This window comes from Canis lupus, chromosome 13 (genome assembly GCF_011100685.1).
Source record: "Canis lupus familiaris isolate Mischka breed German Shepherd chromosome 13, alternate assembly UU_Cfam_GSD_1.0, whole genome shotgun sequence".
Classification (NCBI taxonomy): Eukaryota; Metazoa; Chordata; class Mammalia; order Carnivora; family Canidae; genus Canis; species Canis lupus.
In genome coordinates, this window is record NC_049234.1 from 5,791,776 (window position 1) to 5,818,113 (window position 26,338).

Consider the following 26,338-nt stretch of genomic DNA (forward strand, 5'->3'; position numbering starts at 1 on the left):
TCTCCTGGAATTCCTTTTTTCCATTGTGTTTCATAATTCCTGTAGGTTTTCTTCACTCTTCCCATTCTTTTTCCTTTTTAGTATTCTGAATGGGTAAATGTTCTATCCTTCTGGTCGTTGACTTCTGCATAGTTGAGTCTACTTGTGAAATTCTCTATTTAATTCCTCAGTTCAATTACTGTACTTTTTAACTCAAAGATTTTTGTGGTTTTGTTTGTTGATGGTAAATACTTCCTTGTCAAACTTCTCATTTTGTTCATGCCTCTTTTTCCTAATTTCATGTAGTTGTCTGTTGCTTGTAGTACACTAAACTTCTTTAAGAGAATTATTCTGAATTATTTGGCAGTTCATAGGTCTCCATTTTGTTAAGGTCAGTTACTGGGGCTTGATTAGTTTCCTCTGGTGGTATCATATTTACCTGATTTTGTGTATGTGTGTGTGTGTGTGTGTGTGTGTGTGTGTTTCTTGATTCCCTAGGTTTGTGTCTATGTGTTTAAGGAATTGGGATTCCCTTCTAGACTTTACACAGTTGCTTTGGCAGAACAATTCACCACTCAACTCAGTTTGGGTTTCTGAGTGTGTCTGCTAGTAATGTCTTTGGGCAGGTGGGGCTTAATTTATCACACTTTTCCAAGCTTCAGTTTTATCAGTCACAAAACTGATAAAACTTGGCTTAAGCATTGTTATGACAATTTAAAAAATAATATATATTAAATTGCACTAATTACACAATATATAGTAAAACAGGAAATGACATGAGACATATTAAAATATGTGCCAGGGGCAGCCTGGGTGGCTCGGTGGTTTAGAACTGCCTTCAGCCCAGGGCCTGATCCTGGAGACCTGGGATCAAGTCCCACGTCGGGCTCCCTACATGGAGCCTGCTTCTCCCTCTGCGTGTGTCTGTGTGTTTCTTATGAATAAATAAATAAAATATTTAAAAAATTAAAAAATTAAAAAATAAAATAAAATAAAATATGTGCCAGACACATATGAAGTACTCAACTAAATAATGTTGTTGTTATATAACTATTAATGCTCATGCTACTCTCTTCTGGGTAGATAGCTGGCAATTCAACAATAATATCAAATTTAGTAGCATTGTATCGCTAGGCTACTATAATATAGAATTAATAATTGGATCCCTTTTGTGCTTCTTGGAATACTGATTCTCAAATTTTAATATGCATATGAATCACCTGGGGTTCTAGTTATAAGTGCAGATTCTGATTCAATGTGTCTGGGATGGGGTCCAAGGCTCTGCATTTCTAATGAGCTCTCGGGGGATGCTAGTGCTGCATTCTAGGGACCACACTCTGATGGTGAGGCCCTGATGACAGAATGGGCTGGCAAAGATATTTACAGATAGCATGTGTTTATATCATAAATTTCTAAGGCTAAATTATTTCTTATTTAAATATGATAACAATGAATAGATGTGTATTGCTCTTTTATGTTAGATTTTAAAAATTTGTTAGATTATAAATGAGTAAAAGGCATTCACCATGTGAACAGTTTGGCATTATTTATGGCCAACCCACCCCCTATGCCTTTAGGTTTTCTGCTTGATCACATGTGAGAGTTCATATGCCAGGTGTAGGAAACCTCTTTTGCCAATTTATTCTGGACCTCTGCTGCCTCTGATGGTTGTAAATTAGAGCATTTTCACAAGTGTTACCCCAGTAGGTCTGACTCCACCAGAATATTTGGGTTGATATTTTAAATATTTCATATTTACAATCCTTTGGAAAGAGATTAGCAATATCCAAAAAGTATGTATGCATTTAGCCTTTGAACCAACAGTCTCACTTTACTCTGAGGATCCTCTCCTGTGGCAGGCAGAATAATGGTGCCCAGACATCCACGTCCTCATCCCCATAAGTTGTTAATACGTTCTCCTATGTGGCAAAAGAGAGTTCATGGATGTGATAAGTTAAGAACCTTGAGATAAGGACTTTCCCCTGGATTAACTGGGTAGGCTCAATGTAATCTGAGAGCCCTTAAAATAGAAGAGAGGGGCAGGAGAAGAGAGTATAATAATGCAATGTTCCCCATCCACCACTGCAGCTTTGGACATGGAGCAAGGGAATAAGAACCAAGGAACATGGTTGGTCTCTAGAAGCTAGAAAATGCAAGGAAAGGGATTGTCCACCTAGAGCCTCGAGGAAAAGGATAAGCATGGCTGACAACTTGGTGTTAGCCCAGTAAGATGTGTGTTAGACTTCTGACATCCAGAACTGTAAGAGAATACATTTGTGTTGTCTTAAGCCACTGAGTTTGTGGCACTCTGTTACAGTAGCAACAGAAAACTAGTACATATTTTGCATAATATAGCATATGTATAAGGCCATCACTGTGGTTTTATATGCAAGAGCTGAAGATTGAAAACAGCCTAGGTGTCCAACAGTAGGGGACAAGTTGAACAAATACAGTGGCATACTCTGCACCTGTAGGAAAGAATGAAGAAAATTCTCTATACCTAACATAAGCTGACCTTCAGGACATATTTTCAAGTAGGAAAAAAAAGCAAGATACAGAATATGAGGTATACTATTTTACCTTTCAAGTAGGAAAGAAAGACAAATAAGAATAGGCATATTTTTTTTCATAAAGAGAAACACTATAAAGATAGGTCAGTAATAAATTAATAAAAATAATTAGTAATGGAGTGTAGGATGAGTTGCCAGGGAAGGAAGTAGGACTTCTCTGAGAATATTTTTTTAAAAAAATATATAGTCTTAAATAAATAAATAAATAAATAAATAAATAAATAAATAAATAAATAAAATACATATATATAATCTTGACTTTTGGACCATGTAAATGCTTTACATATTCCAAAATAAAATAAAATTTAAATGTCCATATTTAATAGTTTTCTGTCCATGATTTACTCCAAAACCTTCTCTAGACTTTTACTCTGCGCCTAATGGAATTTTATCCCAGTAAAAAATTAATACCTCAGATCAACAAACTTTTTCCTGACAGAACTGTCAAAATCGTAGCTTGAAGTGGGTTAAGATTGCCCGTTTCTGCTGACTGTGCTATTTCTTAAATTATATTCTGACATTATGGACCTGACTGACAGGCTGTATAGGACATGGTACATCATTTACAAAGCAAGTAATTACAGAGCGACCAATTCCATAGAGTTGGCAACAGAGCCACCTGGTGGCAGAAAGTCAGTATTTTCTTTTTGAAGTGCTGCGCTCTTTGACACTGAAATTATATTACTGGGGATAATAATACTTCTCCCTGGGAGAAGTAACCAGAAATAGTTGATAGTAAGACCTTATCGGCTCCTGTGTGAAACTGAGTTTAGTCTTAACACAATATGTCGATGGATTACATTTTTAAAACGCATTCGACTTGCACAAAATCCCTATTGAACATTCATGCAACAAGAAGCAATTTTGACAAAATTAATTTTAGCGTCAATTAAAGAATGCCAAATCTATTTTCATAATTTTATAATCCATATTTTAAAAATTCAGTTTCTGTTTAAAAAGAAAACAAAGAGCCAGGATGATTTATAAGATTATTTCTGACTTCCTGGCTTTTAAACATGAGATGATACGATAGAAGCTACTAGCACATCCTAGGAGTGTCTATTATGTGTGGTGGGAAGGGCTTTGGTTTTAAAATATTAAAATAATTGTCATAAAAATACTATTTGGATAAGTGCTTTAATAGCTCTAATACTCAAGAAAGTATCCCAAAAATCAATTCAATTTAAAAGAAATTTGTTGAGCATCTACTATGTACCATCCTGATTCAGGTACTAGGAGGAACAGTGGAGATGCCTAAGAGACAGGTAAGCTTCTTTAGCTAACCGGAGAGTTTGCTTTTAGCCATCAGATTAAAAAGCGGGCCGCAGATTAAAGAGTGGGGTACCTGTGGCTGAAGGAAATGTCTTGAGGTTTCCAGGATGGTGGAGAAATAACCTAAGGCACAGAAGCAGTCATGAAGATGAGCAGAAAAGGAGGGTAAAACTAGACACGCAGAGGGTGCAAGAAAACAGTGAGGATGTTAATAAAAATGAGGAAGATAAGCTGCAGAAACTCATGTGTGACCTTCTCATAAGCAAAGCAGGAGCTGTGGCCGATTTACTTCACTCTTCAGCTAACATTGAGCTACAGGTGAGCTTCTCGCTCAGGAATTACCATCTCAAAAAAAAAAAAAAAAGGAATTACCATCTCTCCTTGCATCCGCTATGACCTTGGCTGCAGACTTGCTCATCACGTGCACGACGTAGAGAGGGCAGTTCACGGCGCTGGCTATGGTGATGGCTCTCAGCGTGGCCTCTGCCTCCACTGCTTCAGGGCGGCACAGCTCATGGCCCTCTGGCCCTGTTATCCCCAAAGCCAGCATCTTCTTTGCTCCCTACAAAGACAGTGGGAACCGACACATGTGCAAGGAAGGTTTACTGACAAGTACCATTATCTTAATCTAAATTAAATACATGGCCAAGCTTTCAGATCTGTTAAGTGCAGAGGGGTGTGTGTGTGTGTGTGTGTGTGTGTGTACACCATGTGTGTATTTAACAAACAGAATTTTACCACATGAACATGACACTTAGTATATGTTAGGTTTTCATACGTATATTTCACAATTAAATTATTTTGATTGAAAAGCTAAAAAAGGACACCTGGGTGGCTCAGCAGTTGAGCATCTGCCTTCGGCTCAGGGCATGATTCCCAGGTCCCAGGATCAAGTCCCACATCAGGCTCCCTGCATGGAGCCTGCTTCTCCCTCTGCCTATGTCTCTGCCTCTCTCTCTCTCTCTCTCTCTCTCTGTGTGTGTGTGTGTGTGTGCGTCTCTCATGAATAAATGGATAAAAATCTTTAAAAAGGGGATCCCTGGGTGGCACAGCAGTTTGGCGCCTGCCTTTGGCCCAGGGCACGATCCTGGAAACCCCGGGATCGAGTCCCACGTCGGGCTCCCAGTGCATGGAGCCTGCTTCTCCCTCTGCCTATGTCTCTGCCTCTCTCTCTGTGTGACTATCATAAATAAATAAAAATTTAAAAAATTTAAAAAAAATCTTTAAAAAGAAAAGCTGAAAAGATATGAGGTTAATTCTAATCACATTCTTTTTTTTTTTTAAGATTTTATTTATTTATTCATGAGAGACAGAGAGAGAGGCAGAGAAACAGGCAGAGGGAGAAGCAGGCTCCATGCAGGGAGCCCAACGTGGGACTCGATCCCAGGTCTCCAGGATCACACCCTGGGCTGCAGGCCGCGCTAAACCACTGCACCACCAGGGCTGCCCTCTAATCACATTCTTATTACTAGCTCAGTACAAAATAAAATAAAACCAAATATTTGAACTCCCAATACTGTTGAAGTGACTCATATTATATAAGCAGCTGTGTTTTTAATTGAATCATAGTCTTCACCACCCTCTGCCCCACCCACTGAATGATATTGGACCAGACATTTTTCCACTCCAAAATGTTATTTCTTGCTTACAAAAAAAGCAGGAAGTCAACACTCCGAGTGGCAAAATAACTGGCCCGGTGTCACAGCTAGGAAGCGGGAACATCCAATTTAAACTTTGGTCTGCTTGAGTTTACAGCTCAGGCTTGCTTCTCGTGATCCCTGATTGCCTCCTGACCACCCAGCCTCACTTTCCCTGACTTTAAAGTGAGCTGAGCCTAGGGAGAAAAAAAAGTCAGCTAATATAAAGGGTAAGAGACAGCTTTTTAAATCTTGCAGATGATATACCCTTTGGGCATTAAAAATGGAACTCACATGAGAAATAAATACCATCTAGATTCCTCCAGAGCACATTTTAATACCCAGTTTCTGAAAAGAGTGAGGCTTTAAACAGCACTTAATACACTGCTTAAGTCATCAGATCCTGCTCATTCCATACTCTGGCATTCTGAACCAGCAGGCAGAGCTACTAAAAGAAGAAAGAAAGAAGAAAGAAGAAAGAAGAAAGAAGAAAGAAGAAAGAAGAAGAAGAAAAAGAGAAGAAAGAAAGAAAGAAAGAAAGAAAGAAAGAAAGAAAGAAAGAAAGAAAGAAAGAAGAAAGAAAGAAAGAAAGAAAGAAAGTGCTGGGATACACAAAGTATTTGTTTGAGAAACATGTTTGAGATCTGGTCTGCTTGAGTTGACAATTTTAAATAGCAGACTTGAAAAAGGGAAATCTTCATTCCAATACATATACCACCTGAATAAAAAGAGCACAGACTTAAATAAACCGAATCAAGTATTTCCAAGCCACACAACATTAGTTTCTGAATTTCCATTCTTCCAATGCATAGAATGATTTCACTTACTCGGGTCCAACTGTCTTCAGCTTAAGTCACGGCCATTTCATTTGTGGCAAAGCTCTGAGATACAAATGCTCACCTCTGCAATCAGGTCTCCATTTTCAGCGTGGACCAGAGCAATCGCTCCAATTTCCTTGCACTGAGAGAAGGCAGCGTACAGCTCCTCATCCCTCACCATGTACAGGTCCTTATAGGCCATAAACATCTTGAAAGAGTTCACACCTTTGTCTTGGGTAAGGATTTTCATTTCTTCTTTAACCTAAAAGGGAACAACAGTCACACACCAAAAAATGCCATACTTTAATTTAATAATAATTTCAACATTTTCTTCAACATTCAAAATGTTGCATTCAGAAGAGAAATAAGCAAAATAAGAACAGTTTAATTCCAGAAAAAAATGCAGTTAAGGCCTTGTTCTTTCCCCCAGGTTAGACCTCGCTTCATCTGATAAAGGGCTGTTGGAATGATGCTTTTAAATCATGAAAGTGTTCATACCTTGCCCAAAAGTACTTAATTTCTTTACTTGGACATAAAATTGTCAGCATCTATCTCCTGATGGGAGGAAATTATTTTAGAAAATGAAAACAAAGCCCTTTGGCAGCAACAGAAGCAATGATGTCTCTAGGAGGAATCAAAGCTAATATGAGGTAAGGCTTGGGGTTCAGGTCTGAAACCCACAGGATGGACTCTCAGGTGGAGGAGGCAGACGTGGGTTGAGCCTCCAGGTGGCTCCTAGGAGGTGAGAGACTCTGGACGGGCTGGAAGGCTCCTTAGGAGCCTTCAGATGTGCTAAAGGTAAGGGGCAAGGGGAGATCCAAACAAGCTCAGGAACTACCCTTGCAGGTCCAATTCAAGTCTCAATAGAAACTAAAAAAATCAAAATAAAAAAAATGGTAGATTTGACCAAATAAAATTGTTTGAATTTCTATATGGTAACACACACACACCCAACATATGTTCTAGGCATAGGATTATTTCTCTTGGTTGTTGTCTATGAACCTTATAAGATAAAGTCTTAACATTGCAGGTAAAAAATACTACCAACAATTCAAACAGTAAATACAAATGACTAATAAGCATGAAAAAAATGTTAACCTTTTTGCAGATTAAAAAGTGCAAATTAAAACAATGCAATTTTTCCTATTGAACCAGCAAAGTTTACAAATGACTCTGTTATCTGTTAGATTACTCACTTCTATCACTATTTATTCCCTTAGTAATTTTTCTTACTTTTCTCTGTGGTGCTTTATCACCCAGCATGTTATACACTTACTTTTTAATGGCTTCCTCCCCATTAGAATTGCAGCCCCATAAGAGCCAGGGCTTTGTACAGTGTGTCCCCTGCCATATATAGAAGACTGCCTGCTCAATAACTATTTGCTGAATGGATGACTGGCTAACTGAAAAAAATATATTTATACACACACACACACATATTTATATAGCATTTCCACAAAGAAATGGAAAAAACATTAAAATGTTGAGAGTGGTCACCAGTTAAGTGATGGAATGAGGTCCAAGATATGTTAAGGGGCAATAGCAAGGAGCAGAACATGATATAGAGTGCCTCATTTTTCATTTTGGGGGTTTCTTTGTTATTTGTTTTTTGTTTTGTTTTGTTTTGTTTTTGTTTTTGTTTTACTTTTCTATAGTTTCAAGTTTTCTACTACTGAGTACATTATTTTTATAGTCAGGAAAAAAATGCCTTAAACATTTTAGCATATGCACATGGTGGGCTTCCAAATGCGGGCACCATGGCTTAAGCCTTGCTGCTCCAAAAGTGTGCTACCTGAACCAGTGACACTGGCATTAGTTGGGATTTTGTTAGAAATGCAGATTCTCAGGCCGTGCTCCAAACTTGCTACTATGGGTTGACTTGTCCCCCTAAAATTCATATGTTGACATCCTCACCCCTAGTACCTTAGTACCTCAAAATGTGACCTTATTTGGAAATAGAGGCACTGCAGATCCACTCTTAGGGTGGGCTCTAATCTAATATGATCGATGTTTTTATAAAAGGGGGAAATCTGGACGCAGACACAGGAGAATGCCATGTAAAGATGAAGGCAGAGGATAGGGTGGTGCTTCTACAAATCAAAAAACATCCAAGATTACCAGCAAACCAGGAGAAGCCGGCAAGAAGCATGCACCAGATTCTCCCTCAAAGCCCCCAGAAGGAAGCAACCCTACCAACATCTTGATCTCAAACTTCTAGTCTCCGGGACTGTGAGACAATACATCTCTGCTGTTTAAGCCACTCAATCTCTGGTTCTTTGTCACAGCAGCCCTAGCAAACTAATGCATTTACTGAACATAATCTGTATTTTAACAATTTCACCAAGTAACCATTTGCATAGTAAAGTATGAGAAACACTGTAAGGGCAAACATCATCGCCTTTGCTCTGTTATAAAATAAAGAGTGGGAGGAAGGAAAGAAGGAGGGAGGGAGGAAGGGAGAAAGGAGAAGAGCAAGAAGATCCTAAAAGCACAAAAGAGATTAGATGCATCCCTTAGAATGGTGTTTTGGAAAAAAAATTAACTTTTGCTATGGATTGTAAACCTTGCTACTATGTTTGCTGAACTATCTGTTAAAGATTCTTTGTTTTATATTAATTTGGTACCTGAATCCCAACTTTTAGGAGGAAATACAGGCATAAGTTACATGGTAAGTTCAAATAAAGTCACCCGTGTGAAACCCCTTCTGGTAAAAGGATTCTGAATTAAGTCCAATATGGAAAAACATATGGTGGTGATTGAAATTAAAGTAAAAATTTCTTCCAAAGTACACATACACTTTTTTTTATGAACAGAAATAAACGTACTTTAACATCTCTCAAAACTATCTTCAAAATGTTCCTGATCTGTCCCTTCCTTGTTTTTTCTCCAGATATTAAACATTTCTTTTTTTTTAATTTTTTAAATTTATTTATGATAGTCACACAGAGAGATAGAGAGAGAGAGGCAGAGACATAGGCAGAGGGAGAAGCAGGCTCCATGCACCGGGAACCCGACGTTGGACTCGATCCCGGGTCTCCAGGATCGCGCCCTGGGCAGGCAGGCGCCAAACCGCTGCGCCACACAGGGATCCCGATATTAAACATTTCTAATGGAAGTTCTACTCTGTGGGAAAATATCACTTAGAAGAGCCTGGAAATGTTAAAATTGAGACGTTCAGTACTTTAAAAAGTTACAGTAAAAGATTTTATAATTCATGGATTATGTATTAGGAAAGGCTATTGTGAATGAGTACAAAGGATTTATCCTACCATCTTTATATGCTTAAACATTTTTTTTTAGTTTTTCCAACTGATAATACTTCATAGGATTCCAAACTCCAAAGGTACAAAAGAATATGCAAGGAGAAGTCCTCCCTCTAATTCTGACTTCCAGTCATCCAGGGAAGCAACTGATATCACCATTTCTTACGTTTTGACATTACCAGTTTCTTGATATTGCACAGAGCAAGGACTAGGAGACAAAATGGAAGAAATGGACCCCTGGTGGTTCACCTGGTCACTCCACCATGTCACGGCCACATGAAGGCTGTAGTCACAGCAGACTTTGGGATCAGCCCAGCTTCGCCAGGTCTCAAAGGCCTGGATGAGGGAACCGCCTTTCTGAGGAATGGCAAAATCAATGATCATGGTGGTGCCTCCTGCAAGGGCAGCCTGGAATCAGAAGAAGATTTCAACAGGTTAGCCATCAATTATCTAGCTGAGTCATTTATCTCCTTGAATGCTACGTATTTGCAAGCTCTTGGGCAAGCTTGATGAGTCTAGAAAATTGCACAATGATGCTGCCTTTTTAAAAGACCCAGAGGGACATGGGGCACCTGGGTGGCTCAGTTGGTTAAGTGTCTGCCTTTGGCTCAGGTCATGATTTCAAGGTCCTGGGATCGAGCCCACATCAGGCTTCTTGCTCAGTGGGGAGCCTGCTTCTTCCTCTCCCTGACCCTTCCCTGCCTTTGTGCATGCTTACATGATTTCTCTCTCTCACAAATAAATAAAATCTATAAAAATAAGTAAATAAATACCCAGGGGGGACACGAATAGACTTTTCACAAATTAAAGTTGGAAATACTAAAATTGCTGGAACTGCTTCTGAAAAATGACATATCTGATGAAAAGAAAATGGCCCAAACAAAACTGAGTGAGGCCTAGAAGGAAAACCTGAGATGAACAAATGGAGAAGATGCAAAACTTTTTCTTCTCCAGAAAACTGTGTTTATTGCTGTGAGATCCCATTTCATTAGAACCAGTTGGTGAATTGTATCTCCACCTGCCCCATGCTCCATGCAGAATTGCGGGAGACTCCCACAGTGCCCGCTTCCCCTTCATTCCCCACCACCAACGGGTGACCTTTGTCTCTCCTTAACTCCCAGCTGGCACCTCTAATCCATCACCACTTCTCCCTCCCATTTTAGTTCAGCCTGTTCTCATTCTTCACCCTGATGTTTAGATCTCAAGTTTTGCTCCGGCTCCCTCCCATACAAACTCCTCAGTGCAACTAGAAGTACATTCCAGAGCATGGATGTGACCACTTGACTCCAAAGGTTAAAACTGAATGCTTCTCACCACCTCTGGAATGAAGTGGAGTCCTGTTAACATCGTCTACAAGGCCCCACGTGATCTGACTCAACTCATATTTTCCTTGATAGGTTATATTATAGTAACTTATGATTAATTTTAAAAGTTGTCTTAGTGTCTTTGATGAACTACTGAAGTTGATTTTACTTAAAATAAAATCACAAGGTGGTTAATGTGCTTTGAGCTGCGGTAGTCAAACAAGGTAGGTGAAGAAAACAGAGCAGAGGTACAAAGGCTCACGCAGTGGTTAAGGGCACTGACCAAAGAGGCTGACTCACTCCAGGGCAGGAAGCTCAGATTCAGCACTTACCAGCTGAGAAGGCATCAGCCTGTCTCCCAAGTTCCTCCACCAGCAACCCCATCACCCTCCCTGTTAACGCTGTAAAGCCACCCAGATACACCAAGTGATCCCATGTCCTACCCAGTTTATTAGCTCTATTCTTGCTTACTTCAATAAATTTTTATTTTTCCTAAGTCACTTAGCCCCACTCCAATTATTTTTGATCTCACAAATCTCACTTTTTGTACAGGATCCTATACTTTATCTCTACTTTTAGATAACATTGCCTGATTCAAGGCAAACAGTACGTATTTGTATTTCTTAAGAAATCCCCATTGGTTCATGACAGTAATGACAATACTAGAAACAAAATCCTCAGGCTCTGTATTTTTATTTGAATGCAGATTAATCTTCCTGCCTTCTTTCTTATTTTTATTTTATTTTTTTTGCCTTTTTTTTTTTTTTTTTTGCCTTCTTTCTTAAAGTGTCTTCGCAGTGTATCACAGACATTCCTTGAGGATGAAGGGCATTTTTTTTTTTAAAAGAAAGTGTTGTTAATTAGAACATTAGAAGAAAATACTTATTTAGTGTCTACTGAACTATAAAATCAAGCTTAAAGAACTATTCTTTCCATTCTTTCCATATTAAAAGTCTTCTACACTCAGGATGTGGGCAAACTAGATACACTGCTGACGGAAATAAAACAAGATGGCACAGCCACTTTGGAAAGCAGTTTTTCAGAAAGTTAAACATGGAGTTAACATATGAGCCAGCAAGTCTAATCCTAGGGATATGTCTCAGAGAAATGAAAATAGGTCCACACAAAAACCTGTACACAAATAAATACTCTGAGCAGCATTATTCCTAATAGTCAAAAAGTGGAAACAACCCAAATGTCCACACACTGATGAATGGATGACAAATTGTGGTATATGAACACTGTGGAATCTGAGGAAGCAATGGCATAAGCTGCAATGTGAATGAACACATGCTGAGCAAAAGAAGGCAGTACAAAGGATCACATACTCTAGGATTCCACTTGTATGAAACATCCAGAAGAGGCAAATCCATAGAGACCATAAGTAGGATAGTGGTTGCCTTGGGCTGGAGGGGTTGTGTCAAGGTGATGGCTAAGGGGCACTTGGTTTCTTTTTGGAGTGATAAAATGTTCTAACACTGATTGTGGTGATGATTGCATAATTCTAGGAATATACTAAACACAACTGACCAGTATATCTTAAGAGGCTGAATTGTATTATATAGGAATTATATCTTAATGAAATTGTTACCAAAAAAAAAGTTCTACTATGTGTAAGCCATTAAATGGAATGAGAGGGGGTGGGAGAACCCACAAATAATCAGACAGAGTTTCTCCACTTGGATGTCTATCATCTGGAGGGGGGATGGAAATATGCATTAGTAATTATAATAAAATAATCAGTTCATAATGACAAGTGGCGAGTGTACTTCTACAATAAGTGGTAGTATAGAAAATGTTAAGTGGAGTGGGGGTAAAAATTGCTAAGTTCCTTAGAAAAGGCCCAGGGGAAAGGTTACCAGGAATTCAGAAGAGGAAAGGATAAACAGACCAGAGGAAGTGTGGATTTAAATTAGCACTAGGACACACACATGAGGTTGCCAACTGGACAATAATATTTAACTTGCAGTGAGCATTTCTTATGTGCCAGGAACTATTCTGATGTTCTAGATGTTCTAATTTTTGTAATCACCTCACCAGATCTGCAGCAGGGAACACTAGCCTCATTTTAGGGTTGAGGAAACCCAGCACACCACTCTTAAATAACTTGACAAAGGCGGGATTGGAACCAGGTCATCAGGCTCCAGAGCCTGTGCTTTGAGGAACAGCCACCACCACCGGGTCACTGTGAGGAAGGACTCAAGTGGAAAAGTCAGACGCTCAGTAGAAAGTGGGAAAGGGCAGAATTAAGACCTAGACTAGGATTGATGTGAAGCATTGGTTCCAACAAAAGGAAGGCCAAGCTGTTGGCAGGGGTAATAGGACCCTGTGAGCAAGTTCTGACTGGGATGACTGATGGTTGCAGAGGAGGGAAAGGAGCTCTTGCGTGCAGAGGGAGCATGAGTTTGATGTGGAACATCCCAAGTGGGTGGCACACGTCCACTTTGTGTATTTGCACACAGAAAGAAATGCAGACCCAATACTGAGGAGCAATTGAGGCAGAAGAAGGTTGTGACACTCACCTTGGGGAAGATGTCTGAGGGGTCCTGAGGTTGGCTGAAATGACCCCCAAGAGAGAGAAGGGAGGCATGATAATATAAATCACAATAAATGCCCCAGAACATTCCAATACTTAGCAGGAAAGCAACAGCGCCAAGCCAAGACAAACACTTACAGTGGCTGTTTCTGGGTGGCATGATTGCAGGTTGCTATAAATTTCCCTCTAGTTAAGTTTTATTTTTATTATTTGCCAACTTTTCTATAACAATGCACAAGTTTTATAGGGAGAAAAAAAGACTTTACCGATAGATGATAAAAACGCCTGTGTATGCTATGGAAATAAAGTACAGACTATTGACAGTGTTCTTGCCAGACTGCAGATGTGATAATGGTCAAAGGGCCATTTTCTCAAAGGACAGTAGATCAAAACTCCTGGTGCTACAATTTGAAAGCTCCCAAATAAGGATTAGTCACACCTGCTCCACCTCCCTGACTCCCCCAGGAGCAGGGAAGAAAGAGGAGACTGTCACTTACTTCTCCTCTCTTTCTTCTTGTTCTATTTCTCCTCCCTCCTCTGCCTCCCTCTCCTCCCCTCTGAATGGAAACAAATTTCAAGAAGCTCTAGTGAATGGGAGAGGTGTGGGTAGAAGTACAAAAAAACACAAAATCTGCCAGGTTCCAAACCATGGGGGGCACAAGCCACCTTGGGTCCTGAAGAACAGCTGCCAGCCACTGTCTGCACCCCAGCCTCCTCTGAACCTCCTCCCTCCCCCTCCCCTGGTCTCTCTGGTTACCCACAGTCCTTTCACTGCCCAAGGTTATCAAAAATCCCCAAGTATTATTTCAAGACCTGAAATGTCCCCTTCCTTTCACTGGATCCGGGAGCCATGTGCCAGAGCAGTGGATCTGTATTCCCTAAATAGAGTGTGAAGGAGATGTGCTCCTCCCAGGAGGTATTTACTTCTTCAGAGAAGGGCTTGTGAATGCTCAGGCCTGGGGTAAGTATCTTATACATATTAGCCCATTTAATTAAGCCTCGCTGAAGTCTGGAGAGGTAGGAATGGTTTTTACTTTATAGTGGAGGATACTGAGGCTCAGAGATGTTGAATGACTTCTCCAAGGTAGCATAGAGGAGCATATGACTCTGAGGGGTAAGTCGCACAGTCAGCCTACTCTGGGCCTCAACCCCTGTGCAGGCCATTTTTCCTCAGCCACTCTTCCATCTTGTAGGATTTGATTTCCAGCCAGGTCATCAGTGAGTCACTACTTTGAGAAATGCAGAGGTTGATAAAATGAATCAAGCACCTAGGAAACCAAATGCCTTACGAAACAAAACAAATCCCATCAGACCGTGAATCAGAAAGCCACAAACAAAGCAGTTTTACAGAGCTCAGTTGACCTTCATCACTGTGACAATCGCTATTGAAATAATGTGTCCCAAGAAGATTTATAAGGAAGGGCCCCACTCTAGTGCTTCTTTACCTGCACACACCTACTGGCCCTGGAATAATCTCCTTAATTCAGCAAACCAACTGGTCAGAACATCACATTTCTAGCCCTCCTCAGATATTTTAGTATCTGTTTAACTACTTTTACCATCAGACGCTTTTAGGTTCACTACGCAGACATTCATCAGGCTTTACCCAACATTTGAGGAATGAAAAAAGGTTCAGCAGGGGAGGGAGAGCCAGTAAAGGGTGAACATTTCTCTCATATTTCTGAGTGAACCTGAATTGTTTCCTTTGTTTTTACTGTTGATTGACTTCACTCCACTTTATTTGTCAGATAGCCAAACAAAATGTATTTACCTTATCTAATCTTGGCTCATAAATCAATTCTTTCAGCTCCTAATTACTTTGGCTGTTCTCCCTTGAAAACTTTCCAATTTATCTAAAGCCTTCTTTTGGGTGGAGGAGAACATGTGCTGTATCAGATGCAAATGTGGTTGAACATAAACTGAGATAAACTCCAAAGAACAGCCGGGTCACAGTGTTATATAACACAAGGTTCTATTTAAGAATGCATTAGGTTGTAAATCATTATAGAAAGCATCTCGAACATTGTCTTCCTTTTGACGGTGTCACCAAATTTTCATTTCTAAGTTCATCTTGGAACAACTGACTTTGTCTCATTAAAATCAGTCATAAGACCTGCTCAATCAACCCAAATAAAGCAGAAGGGAATCCAAGAGGACATCTGAGCCTCAGGGAGAAACCCCTGGACTGAATTCTCAGCTTTCTCATAGTCACTAAGACTTATGAAAACCAACTTTATTACCCCAATTTATGTTCCAATTCCGAAACACCTTCGGCTTTGTAAGGTCCTTGAGTCTATACTGCCTGTCTCCTTGGGTCCTTGAGTCTGAAATATTAGCCACACCATCATTAATCCAACTGTGCAAGCCAGACTGAGGAGACTCCTTGACATTTATCTCTCTTTTTCTTGACATCCTCAGAGCCAGCCCATTGGGAAGCCCAGCTCTCCACCCAACCCTACAAATTCCATGAATCTCTTTCCTTCCTGTGTTCTCACCTCTGCTGCCCAGTGCTATCTTACATCTCCCAATTGAACTAGAGCAGTAGTCTCTTCACTGTCACCTCGTCGCCAGCCATGCTTGCCACTGCCAATCTTATATTGACTTCCCTTTGCCCTTAGGATGGAAAAAAAAGACAATTATTACACATAAGGCTGAACTTTAGCTGACTCCTCTGCTTGCTCTTGGGTCACCTGCCTCCAACCCACTCGTCCCACTCCAGTGACACCATTCCTCCCTCTCCTTGGAGAGCTCTGAGCTCCTTTCTACCTTAGAGAAAGACATTACTCCTGCTCTTCCCTCCCCAGCCCCTCTTCTACTTGATCCAGTGACTATAACCCTGGCTGCACACCAGCATTGTCTAGGGAAATTTATCCCATCCCTCTGAGATCCTCATTGGGTGGATGTAGTTTCACCTCTGTATGCCCCATGCCCATTACAGTGCCTGGTATATAAATGTTCTTTAAATGTTTAAGGGAGAGTTTATAAAGAAAACCACAGTCCCAAGATGGGATCACTTATGGTAGGCCAAGTCACCAAACCAGCTTAAAACCTAACCTAATTGCAGTTTAAGTCTCCCTCAGAAATGTAGTCAAGAACTTTTTGGTCAGCACCAGTGAGGTAATCTGTCACACTCGCCCTCTCCCAAATAACTTCCTTCCCCACACTCCTTTCTATAAAAACCTTCCATTTTGTAGATACCTTGTAGCTTCTTTCTACTTGCCAGATGGCATGCTGCCTGATTTAGGAATCGCTTAATAAAACCAATTAGATCTTCAAATTTACTCAGCTGAATTTTTGTTCTTTAACAGGAGAAAGGAATAGAGGGATCAGTGAATTTCCCCCAATAGGTGGGAGATGGGATAATTTTGATGGTTCACTTTAACAATAGCAAAATGGGAAAGCAGTGTTAAGTTGCATGTTAATATGACATTTCTTTAAAATATTGCTAGCCCTACCCATGTAGTTTCCTGGTTCCTTCTGTGAAAGTGTTAATGCAGAATGTAGACCCTGAGAGCATATGAAAGCTAAATGCTCAGTTGTGTCCAAAGCCTATCAATTAATCAGTGTTAACTAGGATTGTTAATACAACAGATTGTAATCTATATTTGCCTCAAATGATTTCTTGTGTGTGTGTGTGTGTTCTTAAGATTTTTATTTATTTGAGAGATGGAAGAATAAAAAACACACAAGCAGGGGGGAGTGTAGAGGGAGTGGGAAAAGGAGAAGTAGATTCCCCCCTTCCCCCCGCAGAGCAGAGGCACAACACTGGGGCTCTATCCCAGGACCTTGGGATCACGACCTGAGCCAAAGGCAGACACTTAACTGACTGAGCCACCCAGGGACCCTTGATTTTTTGTGTTTTTGTTTGTTTGTTTTGTTTTTAAAGATTACACTTTGTTTTACCTTTAGCTTTTAAGGTCTTTGTTTTTATGTGTAAACAGACTCTCAGGGTTTGGGAATGCATGATTACCATGACAACAACTTCTCTATTAGATGTAATGAAACATAACTGAAGAAGCGTCCTCCCTCAATTTGTGACTTGACATGTGATAAGAAGAGCACAAAGTGGAAGTGAGCAGTAGACTCTGGGTAGGTGCTCACTTATCAGTCAAATAGCTTGCTCAGAAACATACCTTGTGATGCAGCAAGCCATCAGGACTGGCAACCTCACAAAAGGAAAAGGGAACAAAGACCACCATGGTTCTCATCTCTCTTAGCCCAACCACAGTGCCTGCCACTTAGTGGGTTACCAAGAAATATTTGTTGACTGAAATAATAGAACCTAACCATTAACTTGAAAAATCCTTATTTAGGATTGTTCCATATTAGATGGCAGTGACAGGGCCCAGAGGAGTCCACTGTGCCGTAAAAATATTTTTTTAAAGATTTTATTTATTTATGAGAGACACAGAGACACAGGCAGAGGGAGAAGGAAGCAGGCTCTATGCAGGGAGCCTGACATGGGACTCGATCCCAGGGCTCCAGGATCACACACTGGGCCGAAGGCAGGTGCTAAACCACTGAGCCACCCAGACGTCCCATAAAAACCATCTTGAACTGAAGGTGTTTAAGAATAGGTGTATGTGTGTGTATGGGGGGGAGGGGTGAACTCCCTTATCTGCCTAAAAGCAAAGACTCTCAAAAGAATTCAACTGTAATGAATCCCCTTCTAGGAAGTTTCACCACCAGGAAAGATTGTGTCTTAACACCTGAGACTGGAAACGTGAACCACACCTCAAGAGACCCTGTCAGAAACTATCATATCTCCCACCAATTCTCTTAAGAGTCCATCTGTCTTCCTAAAAGCCACTTGTCTTCCCATAAGTGCCCTTTCTAATCCTCTTCTCTTATTAAGGTCATTTATTTTCCCATACATGCGCTTCTCCCCCTTCCTTTCCCCTGTTAAGGTGGGTTTATTACCCAAAATTTTAATTAACCCTTGAGTCACATTTTTTCTTTGAACTCACAAGTGCATGAAAAATTTAAAGACCTGTCTTTTCTCTTGTTAATCTGTCTTTTGTTGGTTAATTTGCATGCCTCAGTAACCAAACCTAAGAGGTTACAGGAAAAAGTTTTTCTTTCCAACAACAGCATCAGGGAAACCTTGATTTCTACACTACCTTTGTTGAACATTAAAAACATCTAATCCAGGCAAATGAGGAAGGAAACAAGCAGTGCCACTTAAAGGCATGGAGAACTCAAGTACCAAAACTGAGGGAAGACAAGTCCTAGATTCTGTAAAGTTCGGGGAAGGAATTCCTAACACACAACACCCTCAGTAGGGCCCTATCAAATGGTTTCAAAACCCATCAAGTGGTTTCAAATTAATCTTTGAGATTTTTTTTTCTTCCTCTGATTAGTTCCAAGATTAACTCTGTAATCAGTAAAGAGCTACTCAAGGAAATCAGAATTATAAACTCTTAGAGCTGGAACATGCAAACTAATAGCACAATAAGAATATTCAAATCTCAGCTTCACCAGCAATGAAATAAATTCTTGTTTAAAAACATTAAGAAATTCTATGTTTTTCCTACTAAATTGGCATTGATTTTTTTAAGGTAGCAGCTACAATTAGCTAGGATTCAGTGAAATGGGAATTAGAATGTATTGCTCGCGGAGCACAAACTGAAGAGCCATCTGAATATATGTATTAAATTCCTTCAAGACTGATCCAATAATCTTTGGTCTAGCCATTTCACTGGGGGGAGGGGTGATTTCTAAATCCATTATCAAGAATCTGTGAGATGATTTATGTTCCAACCTTGTTACAGAAGCAAAAATAAAAACCCCTGGAAACCACCCAAATGTCCACCACTGAGAAGATGGGAGGGAGCTATTAACAGTTTGTGAAACAGAATGAAAAATGAGGCACGGGGCGGGGGGCGGTGGGGGGGGGGCACTTGGAAGGAAAGATAAATCTGGTTTGGAACATACTGAATACAGAATGCTTGTGGGATATCCAGGCTGTGAAATCCTCAGGCAGAAATAGAAGTCTGAGGCACAGAGACACCAAGACCAGAGTGAAAGCTCTGAGACTCAGCCTCTGCAAGGATAACAGAACCATGGAAATCACGTTCTCCAATGATAGTCAAGGTCCCGTGGAAATATGTGATGAATAAGGCTGTCTCTGAAGAGTATGCAAAATTTAGTAGAAAATGTTTATATGCCCCCCCCCCAAAAAAAGAAAAGCATGAAGACACACAGGAAGCAAAATGTTAAATTTATAGGTGACTTAAATATTATTTTTCTTTACACTCAACTATATTTTCCTCTTTTAAAAAAAGAAAACTAATATATATTGAGCATCTATAATGGTCTAGCATTTTCCCAAGGTCTGGATAATGAGTAACATATTGTTTTTATTACTTCCAACATTTTTTTAAAATTAAAGTTGTTCTTCTAACCGATGCATCATTAGACAAACAAGGAAATGTTAATAACCCTGATATAAGAAGTGACTTGCCCAAGGTCACACAGTCAGCCCAAACAGCCTCAGAAGCCCAGCCCTGAGCTCCTGCAAGCAACAGAAAAGGGGATTTGGCTTGCAAACAAGTTTCCTGAAGCACAGTTCTCCTACAAGGTGAAGAAATTCTATAAATACACCACAAACGCACGCTTAATCACATACCTTCCACTGCCTTATTATAAGTAATCATCTTGATGGCACTTTACCAAAAAGTTCCAGAGCAAAGTATAATTTCCTTTCTTGATAACTTTGAAAGCTTTTTGTCTTACACACAAAAAAGTGTTCTGCGTCTTTTCCCAATTAAAAAAAAAAAAAAGATCCTTCCACCAGTTACTGATGCTGCCAGATTTTTATTTATTTATTTTTCAAAGTAATCTTTTTAAAAAAATTTTTTTTAGATTTATTTATTTATTCATAGAGATGCAGAGGGAGAGAGAGAGAGGCAGAGACACAGGCAGAGGGAGAAGCAGGCTCCACGCAGGGAGCCCGACGTGGGACTCGATCCGGGACTCCAGGATCACGCCGTGGGCTGCAGGCGGCGCTAAACCGCTGCGCCATCGGGGCTGCCCGCTGCCAGATTTTTAATGTGAATCCACCTACTCCAAGCTGCATATATGTCTGAATATCAATATATGAAAACTAGCCAAGCTTTTGTAATTTACTCTCTTATCATAGAATGTAGTAAAGCAAAGTCATAATTCCTTCAACTTTACCTAATTCACAATATCCACTTGAATAAAAAATCCCATTGTTTTTCCTCATGGATATTGAATTACAGGAAGACCACTGTACATGTAGTACAGACCAACAAGATGAAATATGATTTCTTTAAAGCAGAACATTACTTCTATTAGTTACATCAGATAGAAAGCTTTTACCTGTAATTAAGTAAATCAATTATAAGCTTTAACTCAACTCTGCCATAAATTAGATTGACAAAACATGTAACCTTTGGTTGACCTATATTTCGTTTTTTAAATTGGGCCACATCCCAATCTGGTGATCAATAAACAGGATACCACAAACAGGATCCCTCCTATGTGTCAGACATTATAAATGATCAGCCTTGTGCATGCAGAACGCAAACATTTGGAGCCCATCTCCTGAAAGCATCATATATCATTTTTCCTTTATAGCTTTCTGTACGTAAGGTACCCATTTCTGTATGGCCATAAATGCATGTACAAATGCCTCAAAAACCTAATGCCTGAGATGTGTATTTATTTTGATAACCTCTAGCTTTGGGAAGGTGAAGGGCTACTGTGTTTCTCAAGGATGACTGCTCTATTTTGCAACTTACCCAGCATTTTCACTGCATCATCTGCCACTAGGACAAATCTAAAACATCACGTTTTCCCAATAGTTTCAGAAAGGAAGAGAGCCTAGTAGGTAAGAGCCCTAGCAATGGCAGGCAGTAAGGAATTTGAAGAGTCCCATGGTCACTTACTGGTGTCTGACCTTAGGCAAGTGACTCAAATTTCAGTTTCCTCAATTGCAGAAGGAGATAATGGCACCGGAGATTGTTGGCAGATGATGCAGTTTCACACAGTGCCTGGCACACAGTGAGTGCTTAATAAAATAAATGTTACTTCAATACTATTAATACTATTGTTTTCAATATAATATACAGCACCAGCAGCATCTACAAAAGACTTCTTTGTTTCTTTTTCCCCCAAAACCAGAAACTCCAACATTGCCTTGGGAATTATTCTGAAGACTACAAAAGAGGACGAGGTGATTCCATAATGTTCTCCTTTCAGAACTCAAGCCGATACTTTAATGCTCTTTAATGCTCGTGTTTATCTATATTTACCCATCTGGTTCCCTTTTATGGAGTCTCCTCTGTTTCTGGGGGCAGGAGAGGTTATCTCCTGGGATCCAACCAATTCTGAAGTAGACTTTTGTAACTTAGTGTCTTTGGGAGTACTGTTTAATGTTCAACAGGAATTTAGCCTTTGCTAAATCTTTGACCTGAACATCTCTGACCATATTGCTTAATTAAGACCATCCTGTCTAATTAAGATCCTAAGGTCATGAAGAACATGTTTTTTTGTTTGTTTGTTTAATAGCTGGACAACGTTTAAGTATAGAAACACCTAGAGAATCAGCTGGTGGGTAAGTTCTTTCAGATGTTGATGACTGTAGTACCATAGTATGCTTCAAAGATCTGCCTTCTCATTTAGAACTGTAAATCTCTCCATGTTTAGGAATACCCAAATGTCCAAAGAACAACAGACAGAAGACTAAGAACCACCTTCCAGGGCCTTATAGCATGCATGCACCGATAATCTTGAGAAAGATAAGGAATGTTCTTCCTTTATTTTTTTAAATAAATTTTTAAAGATTATTTATTTATTTATTCAGCAGCGACACAGGCAGAGGGAGAAGCAGGCTCCATGCAGGGAGCCCGACGTGGGACTCGACTCCGGGTCCCCAGGATCACGCCCTGGGCTGAAGGCGGCGCTAAACCGCTGAGCCACCCGGGCAGCCCAATGTTCCTCCTTTAGAGCCTTCCAACTCTGCTTCCTGGCTTTGGGAAGGTGAAGGGCTTCCCAGGTTCTCTAGAACCCTGATGAGAAAAAGGAAGATGATGAGGGGAAATGATGCTAGTGGGCCTGGCAACTGCTGGTCCTAAGGAGCGACTTTGCACCTGGCAAACGGGTGTCAATGGAATGCCCTGCCATCAGCAAAGCACTTTGTTAATGATGAGCCTGTGATATGAGAAAGTGTGTGTACTGTAACTGAAAGCACCAGGTTACAAAAGTTCACTTACAGGTATCACACACACATACACACACACACTCGTACATACTTGCATAATATGATCTCAGTTATGTCAAATAAAGCATACTAGAAAGCGTAAAAGCAATACACCAACACAGAGATTGTAGGTAATATATTTTTTCCTACTTTCCTAATATCTTTTTCTCCAATTTTGTACAATCATGTATTGCTTTTATATCTGAGAATTGTATTTAAAACGTAAAAAATCAGTTCATTAAATTTCAGGAAATTTTCCTTGTTAACTAAAGGGCAAAATGGATATTCAATTTTCACAACAGATAATGGTATGTTCTACAAAAAAACTTTGACCACTGCCCTGATGATAAAAGTTAATAATTAGTAACTCAGAGTAGGCTTTCCAACTATTGAATTGAGCAGCCCACCCCAGATCTCTCTCTCTCTCTCTCTCTCTCTCTGGGTCAAATTGTTGTTTTTTCTATCAAACGTTCTAGTCAATCATACATGACTGGGAAATGTGGAGGGGTGTGTGTGTGTCGAGAATAAAACTACTTGAGAGAAGTTAGTAAGGTAAACGAGTCCAGACTGCTTGGAAAGCCTGCACAACCAACACCCGGACTAAGTAAACTGTTTCACACACGAAGGTTTAGGCCTTAAAGATATCAATACTTTGACTCTGGAAAGAGCCTTTTTTTTTTTTTTTTTTCTCCTGCAGCCCCAAAAATCAAGTCTCAAGGAGGGTGAGGGCTTGGCGTGAGCCAAAATGCTGAATGCGGTTTTAACTTTATGGCGCTGTGAGGCAGCCTGGTTCACCTCTAGATCTCGTTTTCAGGAGCTTTGGAGAAACGCTTAAGGTTCTTTTCGTTGACCAGAGCCCCTGGGCCTTTGTGTCTAGAGAAACCCACGCGGCGGCCACCTGGGTTTGGCGGCCTGACCCTCCTGCGCCGTGGGCTAATAGATGCAGGTGCCCCAGCAGCGAGAATCAGGTCCCTATTTGACGTCTCCTGGGCAAGCCGGTTAGGAAGAGATGGGGCCAGGCAAAGCAGGAGAGACTCCTAACTGGGAAACAAAGGGTTGCGGAAGGGGAGGTGGGTGGGGGACGGGGGCCTGGGCGACGGGGGCTCAGGAGGGCACTAGGTGGGATGAGCCCCGGGCGGATACAAGGTATGCGGGCAAACCGAACAACTCAAGTCCCATCCTGGAATATTTCTCTTGCAAGTTCTTGTCAGGGCCGTGTCTTTTCTCCTGCAGGGTGGAGGCCGCGAAGCTGAGCACCTCCCAGCCCTGCCCAGACCCGTCAGCACGCAGCACAGGCCGCGGCCTTGGGGGTCAGGCCAGCAACTCCTGGGTGAAGGGATCTCTCCTTTGGTTTTGGCTGGAGATGGAACGCGGGGAGATGGCTGGGGGCGCCCGCTAAACCAACAGGCTCTGCGGATACCACGAAAGCCCGCGGGCCTCCACAGAATAGGGCCGCGACGGGAGCGGAGTACACGGGGCTGGGGGGGGCTCAACTCGCGCGGTCACCCCCCCGGGAGGAGTAGAGGGCGCCTGGCTCGGCCTCGGCGGGGCGCCTGCGACGGTCCCCGGGCTGCGCTGGGGCAGCGGGACAGGCGCGGAGCGACAGGCGCGGAGCCGTCGGAGGGGCGGAGGGGCGGAGGAGCGGAGGAGCGGAGGGGGCGGAGGGGCGGAGGGCGCGGAGGGCCGGAGGGCGCGGAGGGCGCGGAGGGGGCGGAGGGGCGGAGGGGCGGAGGGCGCGGAGGGCGCGGAGGGGCGGAGGGCGCGGAGGGGCGGAGGGCGCGGAGGGGCGGAGGGGCGGAGGGCGCGGAGGGTTGGAGGGCGCGGAGGGTTGGAGGGCGCGGAGGGCCGGAGGGGGCGGAGGGCGCGGAGGGCGCGGAGGGGGCGGAGGGCGCGGAGGGCGCGGAGGGGCGGAGGGCCGGAGGGCGCGGAGGGCCGGAGGGGGCGGAGGGGCGGAGAGGCGGAGGGCGCGGAGGGGCGGAGGGCGCGGAGGGGCCGGAGGGCGCGGAGGGCGCGGAGGGGCGGAGGGCGCGGAGGGACGGAAGGGGCGGAGGAGGCCCCCCGGGGCGCCGGGCGCGGCGAGGCGGGTACCTGGGTGCCCTGGAGGAAGTCGTCCACGGAGCGCGAGCCCATGAAGGGGAACTGCATGTGCGTGTGCGTGTCGATGCCCCCGGGCAGGACCAGCTTGCCGGAGGCGTCGAGGACCCGCAGGCCGGCGGCGCCCCCGGGGGGCAGCAGGTGGCGCCCGAGCGCCCGCACCACGCCGTCCTCCACCAGCACGTCGGCCGCCTGCGAGAGGTCGGCGTTGACCACGCGGCCCCCGCGGATCAGGAGCCGCGACGGCGCCGCCATGGCGGGGGGGGGGGGGGTGGGGGGTGCGCGGCGGCCCGGTTCGCGGCCCGGAGAGTGGCCCCTCGGCTCCGACTCCGGCTCCCGCCCCGCGCGCCCCGCGGGCTTATCCCTGCGCGCGGGCGGCTCCACCCCGAGGGCCGGGCGGGGGCGGGCTCCGCTCCCTCCCCAGGGCGCCGTCGCCCCAGCCCAGCCCAGCCCAGCCCGGGGTCCCGTCCCCGGAAGGGAAGGTCTTTAGAAAAGGCACTTTGGGGAAAGAAATCCGCCTCATCCCTTCCCCCGAAGAGGAACGTGTCTGTCCAGGACACGCACACCCGCGACAGGGAGCGCGAGGGGCCGGGATGCGCCCCGGGTGGGAAGTTTAGAGGAAAGGGAAGGTAGACTTTGTCTTGAAGAAAATTAGCTATAGAAGGTTCACAAAGAAGCCTTTGAACCCGGACCTAGAGGGCACAGGCACAAAGAGATGAGGGGTGGGGAGAGGGGTGACGTCTCGGTCGTGGGAACAGTGTGTAAAGGCTTGGGGGGGTGATGGCAGGTCAAGTGCGAGAGGGCTAGAAGCCACAGACCACCCCTCACCCTACAGGGGCGGAGGAGGACAAGAAAACCGAAGAGAGGAGGTCAGAGAGAAGGGGGAGGAGGAAGCACTGCGGGAGCGAGGCCAGCAGTACAGAATTTCAAGAAGGCTGCGGGGATCGGGGATCGAATGCTGGGGAAGGGCTGAGAGGGTGGTAGACACCTGCTATTCCAGCACCTCATCTTGTCCTTATTCTGATAACAGTCAGTGGAGCTTCTTTGGCAGGAAATCCTCCAACCACCAGGAAGCCCTCACAGTGATGGGGTGCGGGGATGGGGATGTGTCCCAAGCCGACGGATTGATTGTGCCCAATGAGAATAGATTCTAAGACTTTTGTTAGGTCGAGCAGATGGGGAGCTTGTCCCTTCCTGCTGCACTTGAACCTGGAAGTGTTCTGGGAGCCATTAAGTGAACAGAGCCAACACAGAGGACGGGAAAGAGAGATGGCGAGAAGCTGGGTTCTCACATTGTTGGAGCTTCTGAAACCATCCATGCCCCAAGTCCCCTCCTCTACACTTCGCGCTGTTTGTGGGGGCTGGTTTACTTTGGTTCTTCTGTCACTTTCAACAGTCAACTGACAGAGGCTGGGAAGATACCTTTGAGTTTGGAGATGAGGCAGTCACATGTGACCTCAGGGGTGACATTTTCAACAATGGAATGCAAGGTATTGCCACATTTCCTCAGCTGTCAGATTACACACATCTAAGTGATTAAAAAGTAGAAAGCCTCAATAATTTCAAGTTCCAGATTTGGCCATCAAGCCAGAAACAAGAAACCCAAGAAAGTTATACAATTGTTATCAAAAGGTTGTTG

The 26,338-nt window shown here is 42.9% G+C and overlaps 1 protein-coding gene across 1 annotated transcript in view; it reads right to left on the bottom strand.

Annotated features, from left to right (window-relative positions):
* Positions 1–25,025, bottom strand: part of DPYS (dihydropyrimidinase) — a 76,117-nt gene extending 51,092 nt beyond the window's left edge. The window contains exons 1-4 of the mRNA XM_038555313.1: positions 24,694–25,025; positions 9,789–9,947; positions 6,359–6,538; positions 4,194–4,383 (exon numbers count right to left, since the gene is read on the bottom strand). Coding sequence (XP_038411241.1) covers positions 4,194–4,383; positions 6,359–6,538; positions 9,789–9,947; positions 24,694–24,954 — 790 coding nt within the window. The 5' untranslated portion in view covers positions 24,955–25,025. The remainder of the gene's footprint in view (positions 1–4,193; positions 4,384–6,358; positions 6,539–9,788; positions 9,948–24,693) is intronic.
* Between the last annotated feature and the right edge of the window lie 1,313 nt (positions 25,026–26,338).